Below are 11,589 nucleotides of genomic sequence, written 5' to 3'. Positions count from 1 at the left end.
GAGGCATAGCTTGTTTGTCATAGTATGATTCATGTTCATGTGAGCCCTGTTTTGAAACCTCGACGTTTATGGGAAAGACCCCTCCCCCAGGAAGCCAGATGACGCCCTCTGGCCAGTTGAAGGGCAGCGAGGGCAGTCCTCACGCGGCCCCCAGGGCCCTCCCCACACCGCGCGTCCCAATCCCTCGGGGCCACGTGGAGGCGGGGTGCGGGGTCCAAGCCAATTACCGCGAATTGAGCAGCGCTCACTGGTGAGCACGGCTGGAGGGGGTGGGGGGGGTGGCATGGGGAGGGGTGCTGTGGTCCCCCCTCGGAGTCTTAAGATTTCCCAGAGGCGACACGAGCCCAGTGCGTGTGGACGCCGGCGTTGGTGGATCACAGGTCAGAGTGACAGGCCCGCCACGAGGCTCTTGGAGGGCTCGGGCGCGATTGCCCCCCCCCACCCCACGTTATTCATTACGGGACACCAGCAGTGCCTCCCCCCTGCTTCCCTGCTCATCCATCAAATCCATCCACTCGCCGCACCGCCAGGCTCCCACCTGCTGCTGCTTCATTCCCGTGACGGGAGGCGGTAGCGCTCGACCCCCACCCCCTAAGACGGAGCCCAAATCCCCGGGTCGATCTCATCAGGTGACCCCACCCCGCGCATCACGAATAGCGGCCATCGTGAACTCACCCAATTAATGAATCCATCTGTGCAGAGCTTTGAGTTACCCCGCCTCGTGTGTACGCGAGGAGGAGGGGGGGGGGGTCTCCCCCGACACGAGGCCAAACCCCCCAGAGACTCAGCGAGGCTCTCCGGGGCGAGGGAAAACCAACGGCGTGGGGGGGGGGCACCTTGGGCCCCCCACTGTGGGCCCTGGGGGAGCTGTAGGCCATCAGCACGGTTGGCTACGTACGTTGCGAAAGAAGAAGAAGTCCAACACACGTAGCGCACGTGCAGGGCGAGCTGTAGCCCAGAGGATGGACGCGTCTCGCCTCTGAGTGAAGTCAATATTAATGAGGTTTAACAATTGTGGTTCACTGCGTCAATGAAGAGTAAAATTACAACAACATCCTGACGCATCGCACGCAGCAACAGTGAAGAGAGAGCAGCAGCAGTGAAGAGGGAGCAGCAGCAGTGAAGAGGGAGCAGCAGCAGTGAAGAGAGAGCAGCAGCAGCAGTGAAGAGAGAGCAGCAGCAGTGAAGAGGGAGCAGCAGCAGTGAAGAGGGAGCAGCAGCAGTGAAGAGGGAGCAGCAGCAGCAGTGAAGAGAGAGCAGCAGCAGTGAAGAGAGAGCAGCAGCAGTGAAGAGGGAGCAGCAACAGTGAAGAGGGAGCAGCAGCAGTGAAGAGGGAGCAGCAGCAGCAGTGAAGAGGGAGCAGCAGCAGTGAAGAGGGAGCAGCAGCAGCAGTGAAGAGGGAGCAGCAGCAGTGAAGAGGGAGCAGCAGCAGCAGTGAAGAGGGAGCAGCAGCAGTGAAGAGAGAGCAGCAGCAGTGAAGAGGGAGCAGCAGCAGTGAAGAGAGAGCAGCAGCAGTGAAGAGGGAGCAGCAGCAGTGAAGAGGGAGCAGCAGCAGTGAAGAGGGAGCAGCAGCAGTGAAGAGAGAGCAGCAGCAGTGAAGAGGGAGCAGCAGCAGTGAAGAGAGAGCAGCAGCAGTGAAGAGGGAGCAGCAGCAGTGAAGAGAGAGCAGCAGCAGTGAAGAGGGAGCAGCAGCAGCAGTGAAGAGGGAGCAGCAGCAGTGAAGAGAGAGCAGCAGCAGTGAAGAGGGAGCAGCAGCAGTGAAGAGGGAGCAGCAGCAGCAGTGAAGAGGGAGCAGCAGCAGCAGTGAAGAGGGAGCAGCAGCAGTGAAGAGAGAGCAGCAGCAGTGAAGAGGGAGCAGCAGCAGCAGTGAAGAGGGAGCAGCAGCAGTGAAGAGAGAGCAGCAGCAGTGAAGAGGGAGCAGCAGCAGTGAAGAGGGAGCAGCAGCAGCAGTGAAGAGGGAGCAGCAGCAGTGAAGAGAGAGCAGCAGCAGTGAAGAGGGAGCAGCAGCAGTGAAGAGGGAGCAGCAGCAGTGAAGAGGGAGCAGCAGCAGTGAAGAGGGAGCAGCAGCAGTGAAGAGAGAGCAGCAGCAGTGAAGAGGGAGCAGCAGCAGTGAAGAGGGAGCAGCAGCAGTGAAGAGGGAGCAGCAGCAGTGAAGAGAGAGCAGCAGCAGTGAAGAGGGAGCAGCAGCAGTGAAGAGGGAGCAGCAGCAGTGAAGAGAGAGCAGCAGCAGTGAAGAGAGAGCAGCAGCAGTGAAGAGGGAGCAGCAGCAGTGAAGAGGGAGCAGCAGCAGTGAAGAGGGAGCAGCAGCAGTGAAGAGGGAGCAGCAGCAGTGAAGAGGGAGCAGCAGCAGTGAAGAGGGAGCAGTAGCAGTGAAGAGGGAGCAGCAGCAGTGAAGAGGGAGCAGCAGCAGTGAAGAGGGAGCAGCAGCAGTGAAGAGAGAGCAGCAGCAACAGTGAAGAGGGAGCAGCAGCAGCAGTGAAGAGGGAGCAGCAGCAGTGAAGAGGGAGCAGCAGCAGCAGTGAAGAGGGAGCAGCAGCAGCAGTGAAGAGGGAGCAGCAGCAGTGAAGAGGGAGCAGCAGCAACAGTGAAGAGGGAGCAGCAGCAGCAGTGAAGAGGGAGCAGCAGCAGTGAAGAGGGAGCAGCAGCAGCAGTGAAGAGGGAGCAGCAGCAGCAGTGAAGAGAGAGCAGCAGCAACAGTGAAGAGGGAGCAGCAGCAGTGAAGAGGGAGCAGCAGCAGTGAAGAGGGAGCAGCAGCAGTGAAGAGGGAGCAGCAGCAGTGAAGAGGGAGCAGCAGCAGTGAAGAGGGAGCAGCAGCAGTGAAGAGGGAGCAGCAGCAGTGAAGAGGGAGCAGCAGCAGCAGTGAAGAGAGAGCAGCAGCAGTGAAGAGGGAGCAGCAGCAGCAGTGAAGAGGGAGCAGCAGCAGTGAAGAGGGAGCAGCAGCAGTGAAGAGGGAGCAGCAGCAGTGAAGATGGAGCAGCAGCAGTGAAGAGGGAGCAGCAGCAGCAGTGAAGAGGGAGCAGCAGCAGTGAAGAGGGAGCAGCAGCAGTGAAGAGGGAGCAGCAGCAGCAGTGAAGAGGGAGCAGCAGCAGCAGTGAAGAGGGAGCAGCAGCAACAGTGAAGAGGGAGCAGCAGCAGTGAAGAGGGAGCAGCAGCAGCAGTGAAGAGGGAGCAGCAGCAGCAGAGGGAGGGGTTCGTGGGGTACAAATCCCGATCTCGTTGCAGAGTGGCGCCCGCTATACCTGTGGCGGCGACGTTAAATACCTGCGTGTGTGTGCTGTATGTGTGTGTGCTGTGTGTCTGTGCTGTATGTGTGTGTGCTGTGTGTGTGTGCTGTGTGTGTGTGCTGTGTGTGTGTGTGTGTTCTGTGTGTGTGTGTGTGCTGTGTGTGTGTGTGTGCTACCTGTGTGTGTGCTACCTGTGTGTGTGTATGTGCTGTGTGTGTGCTGTATGTGTGTGCTGTGTGTGTGTGCTACCTGTGTGTGTGCTGTGTGTTTGTGCTGTATGTGTGTGCTGTATGTGTGTGTGCTACCTGTGTGTGTGTGTGCTGTGTGTGTGTGCTGTATGTGTGTGCTGTGTGTGTGTGTGCTACCTGTGTGTGTGTGTCACTGTGTGTGTGCTGTGTGTGCTGTGTGTGTGTGTGTGTGCTACCTGCGTGTGTGTGTGCTACCTGTGTGTGTGTGTGTCACTGTGTGTGTGCTGTGTGTGTGCTGTGTGTGTGTGCTACCTGCGTGTGTGTGTGCTACCTGTGTGTGTGTGTCACTGTGTGTGCGGGAAAATACAGCCCCCACCCTCGCCAAACGCTCCCTCCATCCAGCTGACCCTCCACGCCTCCACCCAATCCTCCGCCTCCCTCCATCCACTCCTCTCTCCCTGCACTCCCCATCTCTCCCCCTCCATCCATTCCAACCCCGACGCTCGCATCCCTAAACCCCTCTCCATCCTTCCATCTCAATGTCTCCATCCTTCACTCGCCCGGCCCTCCCTCAATCTGCTCCTCCCTCCTCACACCCCCCTCTCCTCAGGTGCCCCCTTCTTTGTTTTGCCCTGAGCTGGGACCTTACGGGACCTCAGGCGCTCCACGCTCCCCTCTTTTTCCGTTCTCCTCCTCCCTCCCCCTCCATAACCTCGTTACGCCTCACCGCTTCATCATCGTCTGACTCTGGTCCCATCTCCTCCTCCTCCTGGCCCCGCCTCATCTCCTCCCTCCTCCTGCCTCTCCATCACTTCATCGCACATCTCTCTCATTCATCGTCCGGCTCTTCTCCCATCAGGCCCTGGTCCTCCTCCTCCCCCCCCTCTTCCCCCTCCTCCCCCTGGACGTGCCCTCGGCTCATCCCCTCCCTCTCCTCCTCGTCCTCGTCGTCCCCGGCCCCCGCCGTCTCCTTCTCGGGCAGGAGGCTGTAGGCGTTGAGGAACGCCTCGGCCTCCTGCGCCAGGCACTGGGTGCCCAGGAGGGTCGAGAGGCGAACGAAATTCGCGATGAGCTCCCCGGCGCGGTACACGAGGATCGCGGGGAGCACCTCGGCCGGGAACCGCTCGGAGGCGCCCGTGTCCGTGGCGCGGATGCGGCAGAACTTGGCGAGCGGGTACATCATGGCCAGGCACTCGAGGCACGAGTTGAGAGCCACGCAGCCGCTCACCTCGTCCTCGTACACGTGCACGAGCACCAGCGTGTTGGTGCGCGCCTCGCACTCGATGGCCGCCAGGAACTCCTCGCCGCTCTCCAGCCCCTGGCAGGAGCCGAACCGGGGCCCGAAGCTCAGGCGACGCCGCATCTCCTCCATGCGCTTCTGGCGGTAGCGCCGCAGGAAGGCCTCGTCCTCCTGCTCGGCCACCAGCACCGACTCGCGGATGCTCAGCTGCGCAGAGAGGGGTGGGGGTGCAGTTGGAGATCAGTCCCTGCAAGTCGCTCAATCAGGACCATAGCAGCAGCAGCAGCAGCAGCGCTCCCCGACTGCAAATACTTGGCAGGACCCCCCTGAGGACGAGTTTTGAGACTCGGCGAGGCTCTCCTTGGTAGCGGCCACCACCACGTCCACGTGGAGGCCACCTCCACCACCCCAACGCGGAGCGCGGGTGGTGTTGGTGCGGTGTGTCCATGACGGTGGGAAGTCGGACCCGCACCGTGCCGCGCGGCTCTTGCTCCTGCTCCAGAACGGCTCGCGTCTTCTCCCACCGCCACTTCCTCTCTCTCTCTCTCCCATGCTCTCCCCCTATCTCTCTCACTGATTATATCTCTCCCATGCTCTCCCCCTATCTCTCTCACTGATTATATCTCTCCCATGCTCTCCCCCTATCTCTCTCACTGATTATATCTCTCCCATGCTCTCCCCCTATCTCTCTCACTGATTATATCTCTCCCATTCTCTCCCCCTATCTCTCTCACTGCTTCTTTGCGTCACGTTCAGCTTTTACTCCGTTTGCTTTATCCGGTTCGTCTCCTGATCGATACAGCTGACAAAAAGTGGCGACCCCAACAAGTGGCATTTCGATCAAAGCGAACCTCAAAAAGCGACCCCGCCCCAGAAAGGGGCCCCCAGCCCCCCGGCCCCTCTCGTGGCGGCGTCACCTTGCGTCGCAGCTGCTCCTGGATGTCCGCGCGTCTCCGCTCCTCGGCCGTGAGAGGGCGGCACGACACCGACATCTGCTTCATGAGTTTGCGTTTCTCGTCGGCGGGGTCGTCCTCCTTCTCCACGCTCTCCAGCACCTTGTAGCGCCGCCAGTCCGTGATCACCCCCTTGGGCCCTGCGGGGGTGAGCGGGGGTCCTCCGTTATAAAGGCAATGACAAATATCCCCCCGATAGCCACAACGGATTTTTGAGGCAAGTATTGTTAGCGAGCAGCACCTATGAAGGTCAACACGGCACACGAAGGGGTGGGTGGCCAGTACCACGCCCGGCCGTCTCACACACAACGAACCAGGTACTCGTTTTCAAGGCCGAGTTGACCCAAGGGAGGCCCAGGACAGGTTCAGATATTCGTCGCTGATGTGCGTGAATCGAACTCTGGTGGCCAGCTTCGTAGGACATTGCGCCAACCACTGCGACTTGCCTCGTCGCATCTCAACACATGTGAAAGGGCACCCCAAGTGGCAGCTGCGGTCGTCCCTGTGTGACGCACGGAGGCTCCAGCTGCCGGCGAGCAACGAGTGCGCCCGTAGCAGAAGGGGCCGGTGTTGCTGCGCGTGCGTGATCCCAACCGAGCGGTCATTTGCGGGGTCGTTTTTCGAATGTTTTGCAAACTTGGACCGCGACGCCGCCACGCAATGGCTTCACTCATTTGACGTCGGCTGTGAAGCAGACGGCGCGGAGCATACTGCGGACACTTCCCACCGCGGCATTCACCAGGGCGGCCTGCCGGGTTCGAACCGCGAACTACTGCAGCGAGGGGGAAACTCTCCACCGCCGGGCCGCGTCACCTCCACGATCGACGTCTTCGCTCACTGGGTCACGTGTCGTGGTCTAAAGCACAGGTGTCACACGCAGGTGCTATCGGCTCTCGTCCCATACCTGTGTGCACCGCAGACCCCTCCAGGTTGATGTCCTCCTCGGGCACTTGGAGGGCGTCAGGATCCCCTTGGTCGTCGGGGTCCCCCACCCCGTGGCCCTCGGCCCCGGGGGTCCCCTCGTCCTCCTCCCCGCTGCTCCAGTAGAAGTTCGCCTTCTCGCCCGCGTCGCTCGCCATCGTCGCCCCCCTCTGCGGAGAGCCCCAGCAGAGCGCGACGCACACCGGTGAAGGCCGACACGGCGCACGGAGGGGATGGTGTGGCCAGCACCACTCTCCACACACACCAACAAAATCAGCAGCAGCGCCACCCCAGAGTCCAAATGAAATCCAGTATCCAGACATCACCCCACACCTCACCACTCACTTCACCCCACACGCACACACAACAACAACCGCCATTCGCTACTAAGTGGCGAACGCCCGCTGGTAGGAGGTCACGGGGCAGACCCAGGTGCCACGGGTCGACTGACTGAGATGAGTGGCTGATGCACCACCTGTGCCCCCTACTGTGCCAACTTGCTGTGCTTTAGCCACCCGGCGCTCCGCTCGTTGCTGTGAGCGTCGCTCCTCCACCCTCGGTTGTTGTTGGAGGGCGACTGCCTCCAACTGCCCAGTAGCGTCCTTCACGAGCCTCCTCCACAGAGGCCGATTTTGACACCGCTGGTACCAGTCATCGGCAAGTCCACTCAGATCCACGTCCTCCTGTACCACATCACTCCATCTCTTCTCTAGCCCGTGCCGCGCCCGTTTAGCCCCCTCGAACCGGCCAAACAAAAGCTGTGGCTGGGCATGCGGTGGCTGGGCATGCGGGCTACATGACCCAGCCAACGCAGCCTTGTCTGCCGGAGGAGCTCACCGATGGGACTTTGCCCAGATTTTTCAAAGGTTTGTGAGCTCCTCACACAATCCAGCCTGGTTAAATCCAGGATGGATCGTAAGCTGGCCAGCCTAAATGTTTCTAACCGGCGAAGATGTTCCATTAGGGGGGTCTACGTTTCGCAAGCGTAGAGAAGGGAGGGAATGACCGTGGCCGAAAAGACTTGAAGCTTCGTGCGAAGCGACAGACCAGGTAGCTTCCACACAGCGTTACACAACCGATGAAAATATATTGCCGCTCGACTGATTCGGAGTGAGACCTCTGCTGTCAAACCGGAGCCGATCATGAGCACACTGCCCAGGTATGGGAAACTCTCCTCTCTCCACAACTGCCCCATCACCGATTGGGAGTTGTGGGGGTGGAGTGCCTGATGGTACAAAATACCCAGGCAGGTGCTTCGTTTTAGTGGGGCTGATGGTATGGCCCCACCTCTTAGTGGCACGCTCTATTTTCAGCAGCAGCGCCTTCAACTCCTCCTCTGAGTGAGCGGCAATTACCAAATCACCTCACCACCTACACACCTCACTCGAAACATCACCCCACACCTCACCACTCACCTCACCACCTACACACCTCACTCTAAACATCACCCCTCACTCACGACGCACACATCAGATATCACTTCACACATCGTTGTGATCCGCACCAATAAGCTAACCACTCCTCACCAAACTCCTCACTCACCCCTCACCTTGCTCCACTCACCTCACCGCACTCACCTCTTCCCTGCGTCTCGCTTGTGCCCCCCGCGTGTCTCTGCCGTTTGCGCGCCCCCACGGCACAAACCTCGCCACAAATAGTGGCGGGAGAGGGGTGCGGGGCGAGGGGTGCTGGATGAGAGGTGAGGGGGGAGAGGAGAGTTGTGGGGGGCAGGGGGGAGCGCAACCTGTCAAGGCGCTTTAATCCTTCCTGCCCCCCCACCCCGAGGCTAATCAGCTTAATCGCGACTCAATTGCGAGCGCATTACCGCGCACGTCACCCACGGATCGAGCCTGAGGTGGGGGCTCTGGGGACAGTGGACAAAGGGGCTGTTCGTGGGGGGTTGGGAGATATAATAGGGTTGCCATGGTGACCAAATCCTACAGACCCACCACAACCGCAATGTTCATCATCCACGTGGTCACGAGAAGGGGCACGGATGCTCCAGCGCAGGTGGTTGGTTCTACGTGGGTTCACGTCCGTCCGGCACGAGGGGACGAAGTCGAACACCATCATCATCTTCATCAGCAGCACTAATACTACCACCACCACTCCCATCGCCACCAGCACCACCACTTTCATCATCGTCAACCCCATCAGCACCATCACCACCGAGTACCGGGGCAAGAGGAAGCGAGGTGGGGGGAGGGGATGTGGGGGGGGGAACCGGATTATGTGAAATCTGTGTGCGCGCGTTTGCTCGTATGTGCGGGTGTGTGTGTGTGAGGGTGAGTGTGTATGTCTGTGTATGTGCGGGTGTGTGTGAGGTTGAGTGTGTATGTCTGTGTATGTGCGGGTGAGAGTGTGTGTCTGTGTATGTGCGGGTGAGAGTGTGTGTATGTGCGGGTGAGAGTGTGTGTCTGTGTATGTGCGGGTGAGAGTGTGTGTATGTGCGGGTGAGAGTGTGTGTCTGTGTATGTGCGGGTGAGAGTGTGTGTATGTGCGGGTGAGAGTGTGTGTCTGTGTATGTGCGGGTGAGAGTGTGTGTATGTGCGGGTGAGAGTGTGTGTCTGTGTATGTGCGGGTGAGAGTGTGTGTATGTGCGGGTGAGAGTGTGTGTATGTGCGGGTGAGAGTGTGTGTCTGTGTATGTGCGGGTGAGAGTGTGTGTCTGTGTATGTGCGGGTGAGAGTGTGTGTATGTGCGGGTGAGAGTGTGTGTCTGTGTATGTGCGGGTGAGAGTGTGTGTATGTGCGGGTGAGAGTGTGTGTCTGTGTATGTGTGGGTGAGAGTGTGTGTCTGTGTATGTGCGGGTGAGAGTGTGTGTATGTGCGGGTGAGAGTGTGTGTCTGTGTATGTGCGGGTGAGAGTGTGTGTCTGTGTATGTGCGGGTGAGAGTGTGTGTATTTGCGGGTGAGAGTGTGTGTATGTGCGGGTGAGTGTGTGTATGTGTGTATGTGCGGGTGAGTGGGTGTATGTGCGGGAGAGAGTGTGTGTATGTGTATGTGCGGGTGAGTGTGTATGTATGTGCGGGTGAGAGTGTGTGTCTGTGTATGTGCGGGTGAGAGTGTGTGTATGTGCGGGTGAGAGTGTGTGTATGTGCGGGTGAGAGTGTGTGTCTGTGTATGTGCGGGTGAGAGTGTGTGTATTTGCGGGTGAGAGTGTGTGTATGTGTGAGTGAGAGTGTGTGTCTGTGTATGTGCGGGTGAGAGTGTGTGTCTGTGTATGTGCGGGTGAGAGTGTGTGTATGTGCGGGTGAGAGTGTGGTTCTGTGTATGTGCGGGTGAGAGTGTGTGTATGTGCGGGTGAGAGTGTGTGTCTGTGTATGTGCGGGTGAGAGTGTGTGTCTGTGTATGTGCGGGTGAGAGTGTGTGTATGTGCGGGTGAGAGTGTGTGTCTGTGTATGTGCGGGTGAGAGTGTGTGTCTGTGTATGTGCGGGTGAGAGTGTGTGTCTGTGTATGTGCGGGTGAGAGTGTGTGTCTGTGTATGTGCGGGTGAGAGTGTGTGTATGTGCGGGTGAGAGTGTGTGTCTGTGTATGTGCGGGTGAGAGTGTGTGTATGTGCGGGTGAGAGTGTGTGTCTGTGTATGTGTGGGTGAGAGTGTGTGTCTGTGTATGTGCGGGTGAGAGTGTGTGTATGTGCGGGTGAGAGTGTGTGTCTGTGTATGTGCGGGTGAGAGTGTGTGTATTTGCGGGTGAGAGTGTGTGTATGTGCGGGTGAGTGTGTGTATGTGCGGGTGAGTGGGTGTATGTGCGGGAGAGAGTGTGTGTATGTGTATGTGCGGGTGAGTGTGTGTGTATGTGCGGGTGAGTATGTGTGTATGTGCGGGTGAGTGTGTGTATGTGCGGGTGAGTGTGTGTGTGTGCGGGTGAGAGTGTGTGTATGTGTATGTGCGGGTGAGTGTGTGTGTATGTGCGGGTGAGAGTGTGTGTGTGAGGGTGAAAGTGTGTGTTTGTGAGGGTGAGTGTGTGTGTATGTGCGGGTGAGAGTGTGTGCATGTGTATGTGCGGGTGAGTGTGTGTGTATGTGCGGGTGAGTGTGTGTGTATGTGTATGTGCGGGTGAGTGTGTGTGTGTGAGGGTGAGAGTGTGTGTATGTGCGGGTGAGAGTGTGTGTATGTGTATGTGCGGGTGAGAGTGTGTGTGTGTATGTGCGGGTGAGAGTGTGTGTGTGTATATGCGGGTGAGAGTGTGTATGTGAGGGTGAGAGTGTGTGTATGTGCGGGTGAGTGTGTGTGTATGTGCGGGTGAGAGTGTGTGTATGTGCGGGTGAGTGTGTGTATGTGCGGGTGAGAGTGTGTGTATGTGCGGGTGAGTGTGTGTATGTGAGGGTGAGAGTGTGTGTATGTGCGGGTGAGAGTGTGTGTCTGTGCGGGTGAGTGTGTGTGTATGTGTATGTGCGGGTGAGTGTGTGTGTGTGAGGGTGAGAGTGTGTGTATGTGCGGGTGAGAGTGTGTGTATGTGTATGTGCGGGTGAGAGTGTGTGTGTGTGTATGTGCGGGTGAGAGTGTGTGTGTGTATGTGCGGGTGAGAGTGTGTATGTGAGGGTGAGAGTGTGTGTATGTGCGGGTGAGTGTGTGTGTATGTGCGGGTGAGAGTGTGTGTATGTGCGGGTGAGTGTGTGTGTCTGTGCGGGTGAGTGTGTGTATGTGCGGGTGAGTGTGTGTGTGTGCGGGTGAGAGTGTGTGTCTGTGCGGGTGAGTATGTGTATGTGAGGATGAGTGTGTGTGTGGGGGAGAGTGTGTGTATGTGCGGGTGAGAGTATGTGTCTGTGCGGGTGAGTGTGTGTATGTGAGGGTGAGTGTGTGTGTGGGGGAGAGTGTGTGTATGTGCGGGTGAGAGTGTGTGTCTGTGCGGGTGAGAGTGTGTGTCTGTGAGGGTGAGTGTATGTGCGGGTGAGAGTGTGTGTCTGTGCGGGTGAGTGTGTGTATGTGAGGGTGAGTGTGTGTGTGGGGGAGAGTGTGTGTATGTGCGGGTGAGAGTGTGTGTCTGTGCGGGTGAGTGTGTGTATTTGAGGGTGAGTGTGTGTATGTGCGGGTGAGTGTGTGTATGTGCGGGTGAGAGTGT

The 11,589-nt window shown here is 58.5% G+C and overlaps 1 protein-coding gene across 2 annotated transcripts; it reads right to left on the bottom strand.

The window, feature by feature from the left end:
• Window positions 1–2,899: 2,899 nt before the first annotated feature.
• On the bottom strand, window positions 2,900–8,243 carry LOC144937728 (phosducin-like). Of its 2 annotated transcripts, none has more exons than XM_078865168.1 (4): window positions 8,104–8,243; window positions 6,510–6,696; window positions 5,570–5,745; window positions 2,900–4,859 (listed from the first exon to the last, which is right to left on the bottom strand). In XM_078865168.1, the coding sequence occupies exons 2-4, from the start codon at window positions 6,682–6,684 to the stop codon at window positions 4,242–4,244; spliced, it is 969 nt and encodes a 322-aa protein (XP_078721294.1). In that variant the 5' UTR covers window positions 6,685–6,696; window positions 8,104–8,243; the 3' UTR covers window positions 2,900–4,241. The 2 variants fall into 2 exon arrangements, with proteins under 2 accessions (XP_078721294.1, XP_078721296.1); XM_078865170.1 differs by having other exon boundaries at window positions 2,901–4,859; window positions 8,090–8,243.
• Between the last annotated feature and the right edge of the window lie 3,346 nt (window positions 8,244–11,589).

Source organism: Lampetra fluviatilis, chromosome 20, assembly GCF_964198595.1.
Source record: "Lampetra fluviatilis chromosome 20, kcLamFluv1.1, whole genome shotgun sequence".
In the NCBI taxonomy this organism is placed as follows: Eukaryota; Metazoa; Chordata; class Hyperoartia; order Petromyzontiformes; family Petromyzontidae; genus Lampetra; species Lampetra fluviatilis.
Note: the sequence above shows the minus strand (reverse complement) of the source record. Positions and strands in the feature narration are given on the sequence as shown.

Coding starts and splice junctions, on each gene's coding strand:
- LOC144937728 (XM_078865168.1), bottom strand. CDS start 6,684: ATGGCGAGCGACGCGGGCGAGAAGGCGAACTTCTACTGGAGCAGCGGG. Junction 5,746..6,509: donor GGGGTCTGCGGTGCACACAG/GTATGGGACGAG, acceptor TCACCCCCGCAG/GGCCCAAGGGGGTGATCACG. Junction 4,860..5,569: donor AGGAGCAGCTGCGACGCAAG/GTGACGCCGCCA, acceptor CTCTCTGCGCAG/CTGAGCATCCGCGAGTCGGT.